The following is a 16721-nucleotide window of genomic DNA, read 5'->3' on the forward strand; positions in this document are numbered from 1 at the left end:
ATGCGATAAAATATACAAAGTCATGCAAAGGAAGGGTCTGAATCCAAGAATACTGTACCCAGCAAGGCTATCAATCAAAATTGAAGAGGAAATCAGGAGCTTCACAGACAAAAAAAGACTAAAGGAATTTATCTCCACCAATCCAGCAATGTAAGAAATGCTAAGGGGTCTACTGTAAAAATAAAGAAATAGGAAGCAAAGAAGGAACGCAGGGTAATAGAATAAAAATGGCATCAAATGTGTACCTATCAAAATATCTTTAAATGTAAATGGATTAAATGCTCCAATCAAAAGACATAGGATAACAGATTGGATAAGAAAACAAGACCCATATATCTGTTGTCTACAAGAAACCCACTTCAGAAAAAAAGACACACAGACTGAGGGTGAAGGAATGGAAAAAGGTTTTCCAGGTGAATGGAAATGAAAAAGAAAGCTGGGGTAGCAATACTTATATCTGACAATTAGATCTCAGAGTAAAGGACATAACAATAGATAATGAAGGCCACTTCATAATACTAAAGGGAGCAATCCAACAAGAAGAAATAACCCTGGTAAATATATATGCATCCAATATGGGAGCACCCAAATACATTAAAAAATTGCTGAAGGACATTAAGGGAGAGATTAATAGCAATATAAACATAGTAGGAGATTTTAATACCCCACTGTCACCCTTTGACAAATCATCTAAACAAAAAATCAGCAAAGAAATATCTATCCTAAATGACTCCCTAAACCAGATGGAATTAATCGACATCTTCAGAACATTCCATGCCAAAGCCACAGAATATACATTCTTCTCAAGTGCACATGGGAAATTCTCAAAGATAGACCACATTTTGGGATATAGGCAAAGTCTCTTCAAGTTCAAGAAGATAGAAATCATATCAAGCATCTTTTCAGATCATAGTGGCATAAAACTGGAAATTAACTACAATAAAAATAATCCAAAGAAATCAAACACATGGAGACTAAACACCATGCTATTAAACAAGGATTGGGTTACCAGAGAAATCAAGGAAGAAATTAAAAACATCCTGGCAACAAATGACAATGAAAACACAACAATCCAAAATCTATGGGACACAGCAAAAGCAGTTTTGAGAGGGAAGTTTATATCCCTACGAGCCTATTGCAAGACAAACAAGAAAAAATGGTAACAAATTATCTAACTCTACAACTCAAAGAGTTAGAAATAGAGCAACAAGAAAAGCCCAGTGTAAGCAGAAGGAAGGAAATAAAAATTAGAGCAGAGATAAATGACATAGAGACCAAAGAAACAATACATAAGATCAACAAAACCAAGAGCTGGTTCTTTGAAAGGATAAACAAGATAGATGAACCTCTAGCCAGGCTAACCAAGAAAGAAAGAGAGAGGACTCAAATAAACAAAATCAGAAACGAAAGAGGTGAAATAACAACAGACCCCGCCGAAATACAAAGGATTGTTACAAAATACTATGAACAACTCTATTCCAACAAACTGAACAACCTGGAGGAAATGGACAAATTCCTAGAAAAATACAAACTTCCAAAACTCAATCAGGAAGAATCTAAAAATCTCAATAGACTAGTGACTTGGGAAGAAATTGAAACAGTCATCAAAAAGCTTCCAGCAAACAAAAGCCCAGGGCCAGATGGCTTCACAGGAGAGTTTTACCAAACATTCAAGGAAAAACTAAAACCTATCCTCTTCAGACTATTCCAAAAATTCAAGAACTTTTTCCATGAAGCCAGCATCACCTTAATACCAAAACCAGATAAAGACAACTCAATAAAAGAGAATTACAGGCCAATATCCCTCATGAACATAGATGCCAAAATCCTCAATAAAATTCTAGCAAATCAGCTCCAGCAGAACATCACAAAGATCATACACCATGACCTAGTAGGATTTATTTCAGGAATGCAAGGATGGTAAAATATCCGCAAATCTCTAAACATGATACATCACACAAAATGAAAGATAAAAATTATATAGTCATATCAATAGATGCAGAAAAAGCATTTGATAAAATCCAACACCCTTTCCTGATAAACTCTCAACAAGGTGGGAGTACAAGGATCATATCTCAAGATAATAAAAGCTATATATGATAAACCCACAGCCAACATCATACTCAATGGGCAAAAACTAAAACCATTCCCTCTAAGAACAGGAACAAGACAGGGATGCCCACTCTCACCACTCCTGTTTGACATAGTACTGGAAGTACTAGCCATTGCAGTTAGACAAGAAGAGGAAATAAAAGGCATCCAAATTGGAAAAGAAGAAGTAAAGTTATCCTTATTTGAAGTTGACATGATATTGTACATAAAAAACCCAAAAGACTCCATAAAAAAACTAATAGATTTAATAAATGAATTTGGCAATTTAGCAGGATACAAAATTAATGCCAAGAAATCCATGGCATTTCTATACACCAACAGTGAACTTATAGAAACAGAGACTAAAAAAGCAATTCCATTTACCATTGCACCAAAAAAATGAAGATACCTAGGAATAAATTTAACTAAGGAAGTAAAGGACCTACGGAGAACTACACGACACTGAAAAAAGAGATAGAGGAAGATGTAAAGAGATGGAAGAACATACCATGTTCATGGATTGGTAGAATCAACATCATCAAAATGTCCATACTTCCTAAAGCAATCTATAGGTTCAATGCACTCCCCATTAAAATACCAACGGCATATTTCACTGACCTATAAAGAACTCTCCAAAAGTTCAGTTGGAACAATAAAAGACCCTGAATAGCCACAGCAATCCTGAGAAAGAAGAGTAAAGTAGGAGGGATCTCAATACCAGACTTCAAGCTGTATTATAAAGCTACTGTTCTCAAAACAGCCTGGTATGGTCACAAGAACAGACATATAGATCAATGGAATCAAATTTAGAACCCAGATATCAACCCAAATCACTATGCTCAATTAATATTTGACAAAGGAGGCATGAACATACAATGGAGTCGAGACAGTCTCTTCAATAAATGGTGTTGGGAAAATTGGACAGATACATGCAAAAGAATGAAACTAGATCACCAACTTACACCATACACAAAAAGAAACTCAAAATGGATACAGGACTTAAACATAAGATGGGAAACCATAAAAATATTAGAAGCATCCACAGGCAGCAAAATCTCAGACATATGCCAAAAGAACTTCTTCACTGATACTGCCCATAGGGCAATGGAAGCTAATAAGAAAATATACAAATGGGACTACATCAAAATAAAAAACTTTTTTACAGCAAAGGAAACCATCAACAAAACAACAAGAAAGCCCACTGTGTGGGAGAACATATTTGCAAATGTTACCACTGATAAAGGTTTAATCTCTAACATCTACAGACAGTTTGTACTACTAAATAAAAGGAAGATGAATGATCCAATTAAAAAATGGGCAATGGACCTAAATAGAATATTTTAAAAAGAAGACAGAAGGGACATTTTTGAGGATCCAAGATGGCTGCTCCCAGGTGAACACCTAGCCGCAGCCACACACAACAATTTCAATAAAATACAACTAAAATATAAAACGGACATTGCCCAGAACTACAGGAAGGTTGACTGACTGGAAATTCTACAGCGAGAAGCAAGGAGAAAACCAGAAGGAGGCGCGGAGGAGCTGGAAAAGCCCAATGTACGGAGACGCAGCGTGCACGGAGAGGACGGAGCCGGAGAGGAGAGAGGCCGAGTGCCTGGCTGGCCTTCCCTAGCGGGAAGGAGATAAAACTCCGACTGTGCTGGGCCCCCGACTGCTCTGAACGCCCGTTCTAGGCCAGACCCCGGGGACCCAGGCTCAGCCATAGGGAGCTGGGCTATAAGGCGGAACCCGGGGAAGTGGCGAAAGGAGGTCCCGGAGGCCCGCACACTGCCCCCAGAGAAGGGACAGTCAGCTGTGCCGCGGGATTGCCCTGACGGGAAGGAGACTGGGGCTCCAGACTGCTGTGAACGCCACCTCCAACTCCGCTTCCAACTGAACTGAACCCCAATACCGGGCTCATTGTGGGAGAGCATAGACTGTTTGGCAGCAGGCGAAAATCGAGGGCACCTTTCTCTCAGAGGCACAGGCAGCGAGCACTGAAGGACCCGCATAGGGCGGGGCTGATGGAAGCCAAAGCTGCAGGCTCCACCCTGAAACCCCGTCCCATCTGTAACTGCGAAATGCGACAACAAAATAGATCACAAACGAAAGAAATGGAGGACAAAAAGCGTCTGGATATAGAGTTCAAATCTACGCTTATAAGGTTTTTCAAGAATTTCCTAGAAAAGATGGATAAGGCCCATGAGGATATGAAAAGAGATCAACTAGAATTAATAAGGAGTCAACAAGAAATGATAAGGGATCAACAAGAAATAAAGAATATATTGTCTGAAATAAAAAATATTTTACAGAGACCTAAAAACAGAAGGGAAGATCGCAAGAATCAAGTCAAAGATTTGGAACATAAAGAGCCAGAAGACACTCCTCCACAGAAGCTAGAAGGCAAGAGAATCCAGAAAATTGAAGATAATGTAAGAAACCTCTGGGACAACTTCAAGCGAACCAACATCAGAATTATGGGGGTCCCAGAAGATGAGAGAGAGCAAGATATCGAAAACATACTGAAAGAAATAGTGACAGAAAACTTCCCCCACCTGGGGAAAGAATTAGACTTACAAGTCCAGGAAGCGCACAGAACTCCAAACAAAAGGAATCCAAAGAGGACCACACCGAGACACATCATTATTAAAATTCCAAGAGCAAAAAACAAAGAGAGAATATTAAAAGAAGCAAGAGCAAAGAAGGTAGTAACTTATAAAGGAGCACCTATACGACTGTCAGCTGACTTCTCAACAGAAACCATGCAGGCCAGAAGGGAATGGCAAGAAATATTCAAGGTGATGAATAGCAAGAACCTACAGCCCAAAATACTCTACCCAGCAAAGCTATCACTCAGAATCGAAGGCCAGATAAAGAGCTTCACTAATAAAAAAAAGCTAAAGGAGTTCATCACCACCAAACCAGAATTATATGAATTGCTGAAGGGGGTTCTTTCAGAAGAGAAAGTAAACAAAGATAAAAATTATGAACAACAAATACGTAATTATCAACAAGTGAATCTAAAAACCAAGGAAATTAAAAAAAATCTGATGAACAATATTAACTGTTGAATATAATAGAATTAGAGGTATGGAAGGGGAGTGAACTGACGATTCTTGGGGAAAAGGGGAGAGGGGGGCGTGGGAAGAGACTGAACATAAACTGTGCACCTATGGATGAGGACAATGGGGAGAGGGGAAAGGGCAGAGGGTGGGGTGGGAACCTGGTGGAGGAGAGCAATGGTGGGGGGGAAAAGGAACATTTGTAATAATATGATAAATAAAAACTTATTAAAAAAAAAAAAAGAAGACAGAAGGAAGGCCAAAAGGCACATGAAAACATGCTCAAAGTCACTAATTATCTGAGAGATGCAAATCTAAACAACAATGCGGTACCATCTCACACCTGTCAGAATGGCCACACCAACAAATCAATAAACGACAAGTGTTGGCGAGGTTGTGGAGAAAAAGGACCCCTCGTGCGCTGCTGGTGGGAATGCAGACTGGTGCAACCACTGTGGAGAACAGTGTGGAGTTTCCTCAAAAAACTGAAAATGGAACTCCCATTTGACCCAGTAATCCCACTCCTAGGAATATATCCCAAGAAACTAGAAACACCAATCAAAAAGGATATATGCACCCCTATGTTCATAGCAGCACAATCTACAATAGCTAGAATTTGTAAACAGCCTAGGTGCCCGTCAGCAGATGATTGGATCAAAAAAGTATGGTACATCTACACAATGGAATACTATGCTGCCATAAAAAAGAAGGAATTCTCATCATTTGCAGCAACCTGGATGGAATTGGAGAACATCATGCTGAGTGAAATAAGCCAGTCAGTGAAAGAGAAACTCCACATGACCTCACTCATTTATGGATAATAAAGAACATTATAAACTGATGAACCAAAAGATAAATATAGAGACAGTAAAGCAACAAGCAGACTGCCAAATTACAGCAGGGAGGGTAGGGAGATCTGGGGGAGATAATAGATCAACCGAACTTGTATACATGCATATAAGTACAACCAATGGGCATAAAACTCTGGGGATGGCGGGTATGTATTGGGGGGCGGCAGGGGGAATGTTAAAATATGTACACAGATAATAAGTTAATAAAAAAAAAAATAAAATAAAAGCAAATTTGGACTGAGACCAAATAAATAGCAATAAATTTTACATTATTAAAGTATTGATATTGGCTCATAAAAAATATTCAATAATCTTTTTGTTCTAAGTGCGTAAGAAAACTAATAATTTCTCTCATTAAAAATGGGGTGGGGGCATGTAGAAGCAGGTAAAGAGAGGATAAATGGTGACAGGAGACAGTTTTAGGTGTACACACAATACTATAAGATTATATATTGCAGAACAGTACTCTTAAAACCTATATATAAACCAATGTCACATCAATAAATTCAATAAAAATAAAAACACACACAAGATAACAGGGCTCCTATATTTATATGTTTTCTTGTAATCATGTTAGTACTCTGTTCTAGCACATTTGTCATTATTCACTCTGTCAATATTCTTTTTCTCATATTTTTATTTGGTAGTTGTATATAGGTTTTCAGCAACAGCAGCTATCATCATTTTATTAACCCTTAGTTTTGGCTTACCTTAATTGTCACTCAAATTTTTCATTCTTATCAGAATTCTAGGCCCTGTGATAATTCACCTATTGTGGACCTATTGGTGAATGGTTAAACAGCAAACTCTAAGCAGGCATTTTCTTGGAGTCCAATATAGTAAAACCATTTAGTTGTCAATATAAAATTTATCCCTTTTGTTATTTAAAAAATTTCAGATTAGGAGAAACCAAGATGGCGGCATAGGTAAATGCCTAACTGCAGCCTCATACAATTTCAAAAAATACAACTAAAATACAAATTGGACATTATCCAGAACTACAGGAAAGTTGACTGACTGGAAATTCTACAATGAGAAGGAAAGAGAAAACCAGAAGGAAAATCAGAGGAGCTGTAAAAGCCTAAGGTACGGTGACACGGAGAACGTATGGGGAGAGGACGAGCCAGAGAGGAGGGGACGGCTGAGTGCCTGGCTGGCATTCCCTAATGGGGAGATAAAAGCTCTGGACTGTGCTGAACCCCATTTCCGAGGATACTGAACCCCAATCCTGGGGACCCAGGCTCATACAGAGGGAATCTAGGCTGTAAGGCAGAGCAGTGAAAGGCAGTCCCGGAGGCGGGCACATTGCACGCAGAGGATGGATTGTTGACTCTGCCACTGGATTGCCCTAGCGGGAAGGAGACAAAAGCTCCAGACTGCTCTGAACCCCACTTCCACCTGCACTGAACCCCAGTTCTGGGCTCATTGTGGGAGAAACTAGACCGTCTGGTAGCGGGCAAAACTTGAAGGCACCTTTCTCTCAGAGGTGCTTGCAGTGAGTACTGAAGGAGCCTGAGGACCACTGAGACTCAGGAACCTCATAGGGTGGGTCTGAGGGAAGCCAAGGCTGTAGGCTCCACCCTGGAACTCTGCCCCATCCAAGCTGAGCACAGAGGATTTTGCAATTTTCCAAGTCTAGTCGAATAAGGCTGTCTCCTGGCATAGACACAGCTCATCCTCCCAGCCAATTGGCCTGGAGCTCAGTTCCTCCCACTGATACCAACAACAATCAAGACTTAACTACAACAAGGCTGTACACAGTCCACAAAGGGGTGCACCAAGAGTGTCCACCTCAGGTAGCTGGGAGGCTGACCCACTGAACCATATAGGACACCTTAGAACACAAAGCCACCCTACCAACTCAGGGAAGCAGAGAAAATGCCAAGACAAGGAAACAGATTACAATCAAACGAAATGGAGGACAAAAAGCGACTGGATATGGAGTTCAAAACCACACTTAAAAGGTTTTTCAAGAATTTCCTAGAAAAGGCCGATAAAATAAATGAGACCTATGAGGATATGAAAAGGGATCAACTAGAAATAAAGAATACATTGTCTGAATTAAAAAATATTATACAGGATCCTAAAAACAAGATGGAAGATCACAAGAATCAAGTCAAAGATTTGGAACATAAAGAGCCAGAGGACACACCTCCACAGAAGCAAAAAGACAAGACAATCCAGAAAGTTGAAGAAAGTGTAAGAACCTCTGGAACAACTTCAAGCGAATCAACATCAGAATTATGGGGGTCCCAGAAGAAGAGAGAGAGCAAGGTACTGAAAACATACTGGAAGAAATAGTGACAGAAAACTTCCCTCACCTGGTGAAACAAATAGACATACAAGTTCAGGAAGCACACAGAACCCCAAACAAAAGGGTATAAAGAACTCTCTCCATGCAACTGCTGCCCTAACACACACACACACACACACACACACACACACACACATACACACAATCATTGCTAGGTAGTGATGAAAAAAATCACACACTGACATATACCACAATATTTAAAACTTCAGCATTGCATGGATTTATGAGGCAAAAGAGGAACTGGAATAGCTACAGCAATAGAGACACAGCTAGGAAAGATTCTTAAAGTATGAGCCTTAAACAATTTTTTTTACAATAGAAAGAAGGGAACTTTCTGTGAGAGATCATTAAAGCTTCTATACAACTAAGACCCTTTATTGTTATGGAACATGAATCATTATTGGAATAAAAACAGTCAGCAAATAATTCAGGTGTAGGATGACATTAGGAAGAGGAGTTTAATAGAATCAAATAATAAATAATTTCCTTAGCTATATTTAGCTAAGAATTCTTATAATTCCTTAGTGTTGGGGGAACAGAGATGGATGTTAATGGCAGAATCTACACAGATGGCCTATTGTATTTTAATATTTAGCCAGTTATTCTTTTTTTTTAAATCCCCTCCAGAGGATATTTTTTTCCATTGATTTTTAGAGGCAGTGAAAGAGGGGGAGGAGAGATATGAAAGTAAAGGGGTTCAAGTAAAAGAGAGGCAGTTCTTGCAAAGCCATATTGCCAGTGTAATGATTCACTTCAACATTTGACCATTGAACAGAGCATCACATGATATATTTGATGTAAATATATATATTTACTAGAGGCCCAGTGCATGAAATTTGTGCACTGGGGGTGGGGAAGTGTCCCTCAGCCCAGCCTACACCCTCTCCAATCTGAGACCCCTCTCACAATTCAGGACTGCTGACTCTCAACTGCTCATTTCCCTGCCTTTCTGATTGCCCCTAACTGCTTCTACCTGCCAGCCTGATCACCCCCTAACCACCTCTATGCCAGCCTGATTGATGTCTAACTGCTCCCCTGCCACCCTGTTTGCCCCCAACTTCCCTCCTCTGCTGGCCTGGTCATCCCTAACTGCCCTCCCCTGCAGGGTTGATCACCCCCAACTGCCCTCCCTTGCAGGCCTGGTCCCTCCCAACTGCCCTTCCCTGCTGGCCTGATCGCCACAACTTTTCTCCCTTGAAGACCTGGTCCCCCACAACTGCCCTCCCCCTGCTGGCCATCTTGTGGTGGCCATCTTTTGTCCACATGGGGGCAGGATCTTTGACCACATGGGGGCAGCCGTATTATGTGTTGGAGTGCTGGTCAATCTGCATATTACTCTTTTATTAGATAGAATAGAGGCTTGGTGCATGGGTGGGGGCCAGCTGGTTTGCCCTGAAGGGTGTCGTAGATCAGGGTGGGGGTTCCCTTGGGGTGTGGGGCTGCCTTGGGGAGGGGCCTGTAGTGATTTTCAGGCCAGCCACACCCCCCGACGACCCAAGCAGAGGCCCTGGTATCTGGAATTTATTTATTTTCTACAATTGAAACTTTGTAGCTTTGAGTGGAGCCAAGCCTCTTGCTCACTTCCTGGTGGCAGCCATTTCTGTTGGAATTTATGTATCTTCTATAATTGAAACTTTGTAGCCTAGAGTGAAGGCCTGAACTGGCCAGGCTGTGAAAGCTTGGCTTCCTCCATTGCCGGAGCCGCCCTAGCCTCCTGCTCTTCAAGCTCTGTGGCTGCTGTCATTTCTGTTGGAATTTATTTACCTTCTATAATTGAAACTTTATACCCTTGAGTGGAGGCCTGGGCCCACCAGGGTGTGTGGAAAGCTTGGCTTCCTCCATTTCCAGGGAAACCCAAGCCTCCCTCTTGCTCTCTGTGATTGCAGCCATCTTGGTTAGGCTAATTTGCATACTCAGTCTGGCTGATGGGTGTGGTGGGTGATAGTTAATTTGCATATTATTCTTTTATTAGATATGATAATCAGCAGACTATTATCCAATGTGAAATCTAGCTTTCAGATTTTCTTTTTTTTCTATTTATTTATTTATTGATTGATTATGGTATCACATAATTGTCCTCATCCCCACATTCCCATCCCAAACTCCTCCTCCCTATGCCCCCACTCCCCTGTTGTCCATGGCCACTGGTTAGGTTTATATGCATGCCCACAAGTCCTTAGGTTAATCTCTCCCCCTTACCCCCACTCTCCCCTACCTTCCCTCTGAGGTTTGAGAATCTGATCGCTGCTTCTCTGTCTCTGGGTCTGTTTTTGTTCATCAGTTCATAAGTAACCTTTATTTTTTCCTTGTATATTATTCTTGTTTTATTGTGTTCACTCCCCGCCACCTCCCCAGTGGTAAAAGAGTATAACTCAATATCAGCCATTTGCAAAATACAGAAATGTATATTAAAGGATACACTAACCAATTGTAGTTGCACTCCTCTGAATCTCTTTCCAATGTCTGTCCTCATACTTCTTTTTGTGTTGACAAACTTTCAGGATAAAGGGTGCCAAGTCAGCAATCCTGAGTATATAATTGAACAAGCATGTATAATAGCAGTCACAAAAATAACTCATACAGAAGTGAGTACATAATTAACACAGTTACACCCTACTTTGATAAAGGGCAGATATTTTTCAAGAGGCATTAGAAAACCTCTCTTCTCTAGTTCTAAATTATTTGTAAAATTATAGATAGCCCAAGTACAATCAACTTTAAATGAAATAATCAGATTGCTTAACTTCCTAATAATTTACCAAAGTCTGCTCTGAATGAATGGGCTTACATGGAAGTGAATCTTAAAAAGAGGAATAAATTTGGAACATGAACCACTTGGAAAACAGAGAAGACAGACAATGGATAAAAATGAACATATGGGATTTCTGGGGGGTGGGGGGGTGAGGGAGAAGAATATGAGAAGAGCAGGAGGAGCATATAATATGGGATGGCAAGTATCTTAGATAGAGTGACCAGGTAATTTACGGTTAAATTTAGAACATTTTTAAGAGTTAAAATGGCACTATCAATAATTGCCTGAGTCAGCAAGTTGGAAATTTACAGTTAAAATAAGGAATTATGATCATTTTAGATAAACTTTTATAAAACAAACCTAAGGCCCTAGTGACAACCAATTGTTTGCTCCCTTTATCGTATATATGGTAAGTTCTTGATATTACTATCCTTAATTTTTGACTCACCATCATTGACTTCTAATAAATCTTCACTATCAAAATGAAATACTAGGTGGGTACTATTTAGTCTCACTGAGGGTTCTTTAAATAAATTGCTTATGCAGGAATTAGTGTAAAATGTTGAGGCCAAGATCAGGTTTCAGTAATTGTAAGTTAGAGTTATTCTATTTTAGATTACAGACTTCATTGTCAGAACTGCTAGTAAAGCTTTATGTTATTGGCTTTTTATTTTATAGAAATTTTAAACCAAAAGCTGGCATGCTGGACTCCCTCTTGGTCTTTCTGTAGTGACTATTGTAATGCATTATATCTTCATAGAAGTCTTAAATGTAATTTTCACAAATAAACATCTCAAACTGCACTTTCAAACAGTTTGCTGTGTCCATTGTATATATTTGGAAAATTAATATATCACACCTCAGTTTACAAACCATAATTTGAGGAGTACTTACAATAGAAAACAAGGCTAAGAAAAGCTGCTTCTGGACCAGCTTTCCTCCTGAAAATTTGAGGAATAGAAGCTGAACTAACTGTTCATCGAGAGCTGCAACCCTTGGGACTCTGAGTCAATTATGATACTGGAAATTTGCTTTGCCAAAGAACTCTTTGTCATCTTGAGGCCCCTTGTACTATCATGTGACATTTGGTCCCATCAGAATGCCAAATCTCTATCTAATGCTCTTTTCTTTCCCCAGTGGTCTATATCAAAATAGGACTCAGTGTAGCTGGATTCTCCACCTCAAGATGCTGCCAAGTGCTCCAGGTACATGATATACTAGTAAAGGAGTGAATACTTGAAAGAGTATAGGCAGTTTTTGGTGACTTTCTGCTCCAGTGCTTCCTCTCTGGCAACAGACTGGGATAGGGTTGCACATCAAATTATAGAGAGGTCACCTGCTTTTTTTTTTTTTAATGAATACTCTGTGATGGGATTCCTCAAATAAGAGGCTCTAGTGTCTGTGAACTCTCTGTGAGAATTTTTACTTAAATAATAATTTAAAAAATAAGCATCTTATGAGTCATCCAGATGACTTCCCTATAGCCAAGTGCTACTCTTAAATTTTAATGCCATGTTTGTGTTTATAATTGAGTTAACATTAAACAATTCTGTTTTACTAGGGAGCTAATGAGAAGCAGACAATAAGTAAATGATGCATTTATACAGTGAATGCCACCTGATATCAACACAAGCTCTATAAACAAATGGTTTACAGTAATTTGAATGAAAGAAAATTGATAGGAAATTGTCATCTCACACTCTCTGGTAGTAGCTTGACAATAATTCATGCTATAGTTGGTGATGAGTAAAACAATACCACCTGTCACATTAAATTAAGCTTATTGGTTAATCTAAAGCTTATTGGTTTCATTGCTTGGTTTATATTCACTTTATAGACGGTATTTTTATAGTTATATAAGCTCAATAAGCATTAAAAATTTCTATCTAGTAGTATGTGTGCATAAAGATGATTGAAGAGCATGGACTAAAAGGCCAAATTTCCTGGATATCAATGTTATCAATTTATGTGGACATTTATGTTATACCAGAGGACCAGTGCATGAATTCAAGCGTGGATAGGATCCAGCTTGCCCGGCCCCAATCAGTGGATTGGGGCCAGGCCTGTTGTGAGTAGGAGACAGTGGGATGTTGGCCAGCCAGCCTGCCCAAATTAGGGCCTGATCAGGGCTAGGCTGGTTGGAGGGAGAGGCTGCAGGCAATTGGCCAGCAGGCCCCGCCCTGATTGGAGTGGAGGGGCCTTTTGTGGGTGGGGCGGGCCATGGGGAGGGGCTGTGGGCGGTGGGCTGGCTGGCCCCACTTCCAAATGGGGTGGAGAGGACAGCAGTCTGGGGGTTAGGCCACGGGTGGGGTGGGGTGGGGTGGGGAGGGGAGGCCAGCAGTCTGGGGGTGGGGCAGTGGGATATCCCTCTCACAATCCAGACTGTTGGCTCTTGACAGTTCACCTTTCTGTCTGCCTGATTGCCCCTAACCACTCTGCCTGCCTGTCTCATTGCCCCTAACCACCTCTATCTTGGCCCCTGCCCCTGTGGCTTTGTCTGGAAGGTCACCGGAATAACATCTGGAAGGTAGTTTGGCTGTCCCATCTAATTAGCATATTACCCTTTTATTACCCTGTTTCCCCGAAAGTAAGACAGTGTCTTATATTAAATTTTTCTCCCAAAGTTGTGCTAGGTCTTATTTTCAGGGGATGTCTTATCTTTCCATGCGCTAGGTCTTATTTTCGGAGGATGTCTTATTTTTGGGGAAACATGGGTATTATAGATAGATTTTCTTTTCTGTTCTTGATTTTCTATTCTATTTTATATTTTCCTTGATTTTGAAATTTTATGTATACTGTTTTATTATTTGTAATTCTTATAATCTGCTTCATGTACATTTTCGAAAAATTTGAGCCATAAATAAATAAACTGACCTATGGTTATATCATTAGTGAGATGCAGATTTTGACCTGAGTTTTTGTTTTAATGGGGAAGTTACATTTATTAACCATTCAATAGGACCTGGTACTTTATATGCATCATCTCATGAAATCCACACATTAACTTGCGGCATTAGGTAGGTCTGTTATTGCTGTCTTTATATTCAGATGAAGAAATCAAAGCTTATAAAAGTTTTAAGACTTTCCCAAAGTTAATACATTTTCTAATATCTGGTTCTACAAATTGTTCTTGAACAAAAACATGAACTTCCTCTTCTAAATTCTGCCCTGTTGTTTCGGGTCAGATCGTTGTATCCATCTCCCCACCCCTTCCTCTCTCTGCTCCTCCACAAATCACCCATCTCCACATGTAGTTTTTCCTCTTGTGGCTTTGCCAAGAACAAAAATTACCACTCCAAATATCTGCCATTTAAATAAAGTACTTATTATTTTTTAGCTAAAAATATTTGCTATAAAAGAAATACCATACAGGGAGAGGTGAATGTGTGTGTGTGTGGGGGGGGGGGGGGGTGAGGGAAGGAGTCATATGTACTATTTGTAATACCTTAAACAATAAAATAAAAAAGAAGTACCATAAATATCAAGCAAAGATGGTTCATAGTTTATAGTCCCCTTGGTAGACTTTCAAAGTTTCCCAGAGCACATGCTCTTATTGTTGTACACTTACCCACAATCCACATTTGCTTTCTAGAAAGAGCCAAAAGAGGCAACTGATACTCCAAGGGTGTGGTGGCATGCAAATCTGTGCTCTCTGATCCTGGCCAACTTGCCTGCTTACTTGGGTTAGTTTTATAGTTTTTACAGAACTTGAAGATTGTCATTCAGATTGGTCCTGTCAGCATATTTCCTGGTTCTTCCAATTTGTGATAGTATTGCTCCCCTAACTACCACCCAGCTAGGAAGGTGGTGAAGTAATCCAGCTATTGACTGGATTAAGGCAGAGCAGAAAGTCTGGGATTAACTCTTGCCATTATGACCTACATTGATAAGGAAGCACGGGGAAGTATCATTAAGTTACATGAAAAGAAAAGAAAAAATTTGAATCTCAATTGCCCTGCTGTCATTTTACATTAGTGTTCATAGTGTTTCCCAAATAGTAGTGCTTCCCAAGCTTCAATCATTTGATTGTCATAATTTTTGCTACATTCTCATGTCATTTTTACTATTATTTACCTAAATTTTCTTTAAAGGAATGACACTTTTACTTAAATATGTTATTTTATAGGTGACTTTATTTTGCTACCATTTAATGGAAGAAGACTTTCACTTACTATTAATAAAGGATAATCTTGAAACTAAATACAATGATAAGAAGACACTATTAAATTATTTCCCGAGCCTGGGATTGTTAATTAGGAGGCCTGTCATTTATCTTTAACAATCACATAAATTATTACATAAACTATAGCATAGTATGCAAGCAATAAAACTTTCTGTGACATAATTTTCTCCATTTGAAAAAGCTTCAAAACCATTTACCATATTCACCACAGGACATTATCTGTGAGGAAAAGAGGAGAGATTTCCTATGCCAATTTCAGGAAGTAACCGTAGAGCATTAGGTAATGGAGTGAAGGCGCTAATAGAGGTTAGAAACTATGAATAAAGAGAATCAGCAACATGATATAGAGCTAAAACTAGAGGATACAAAATTTTAAAAAATTTATCATTTTGGTCACACCTAAAAAGTTTGATGAGCCCTACTTGCAGATTTTGAATCCTATCTAATAAAGAGGGAATGTGAAAATTAATGCAACAAAGATGGCTGCGGCTGGGCCAGGAAGCTTGTGAGGAGGCAAGCGGATGAGCAGCATGATGAGCGCCATCAGCAGGCCCCTGCTGGCGGACCACTGCTGCGACAGCAGCTCGGGGCCCTCGCTGGCCAGGGGCAGCAGCGAGGCGGCCGGCGACGTGGGCACCAGCAGCCTCACAGTGGTGGTAGCACCATCAGGGAGAGGCACCTAAATGACAGGTTGCAGGGCTCCGAGGCGCCTAAGCCGAGCTGCTGAGGGCGAGGGGGATGTGACAGGGTCGGGCCGAGTTTGGGGAACACCCCAGAGGTCGGGGCAGCCGCAGCGTGGAGCCTGAGGCACGGGCGCTGGGTGTCTTCCCCAGCGGAGCTGCGCGCTGTCTCCGCCGCAGCAGCCGCCTGGGCTGCTGGAATTGCTGCTGCTGGGACAGCAGCCGGGACCTCAGCAGGTTTCTGAGCTTGCAGAGCCTGCAGCCCAGGAGTCCAACACCCACCCCACCCCGCTCCCATTTCCCCAAGCCAACTGCTGGAGCCTTACGTCAGACTCTTGCAGCCAATCTGGACAAGGCACAACCCTAGCTGTTTCTCCCTACCCCGCCCCAACTCCCCGCATCCTTCTCGCACCCACAGTTCAGATGTCTGGGGAGTCCGCTGCAGATCTCCCAGCCAGCTCCTCCCCAGCACCCACCGGTGCCTGTAAACGCACCCCTTTCTGCACCCGCTGGTTCCAGCATCCCGTTTCCCCAAGTTTCCTACGATGTATGGCTCTCACCCGCGTCCATGCTGGCTCCTGAGACTCCCACTATCTCCTGCCTTTCTGCGCTTCTTTTGCCTTCTGCGTTTAACTCCCTCCTGTGCCCCAGCTCCCCTAGCTCCCCATCTATCTCCAGTGCCCAGATTTCCAGTTGGGCCAGCCCACGCTCCCCTTTGCGAAGAGGGAACCTCCGCATTATCTAAGCGCCTGTCCACGAGGGTTGGAGGTGTTTGGTTGAGAGGTTGT

The 16721-nt window shown here is 41.0% G+C and overlaps 1 protein-coding gene across 1 annotated transcript in view; it reads left to right on the forward strand.

Moving 5' to 3' along the window:
• Positions 1–16721, forward strand: part of LOC311618793 (uncharacterized protein) — a 78130-nt gene that overhangs the window by 54226 nt on the left and 7183 nt on the right. The window contains exon 11 of the mRNA XM_084876422.1: positions 12208–12275. Within this exon, the coding sequence (XP_084732548.1) occupies positions 12208–12275 (68 nt within the window). The remainder of the gene's footprint in view (positions 1–12207; positions 12276–16721) is intronic.

This window comes from Pipistrellus hanaki (assembly GCF_964339955.1).
Source record: "Pipistrellus hanaki genome assembly, chromosome: 1".
NCBI classification, from domain to species: domain Eukaryota; kingdom Metazoa; phylum Chordata; class Mammalia; order Chiroptera; family Vespertilionidae; genus Pipistrellus; species Pipistrellus hanaki.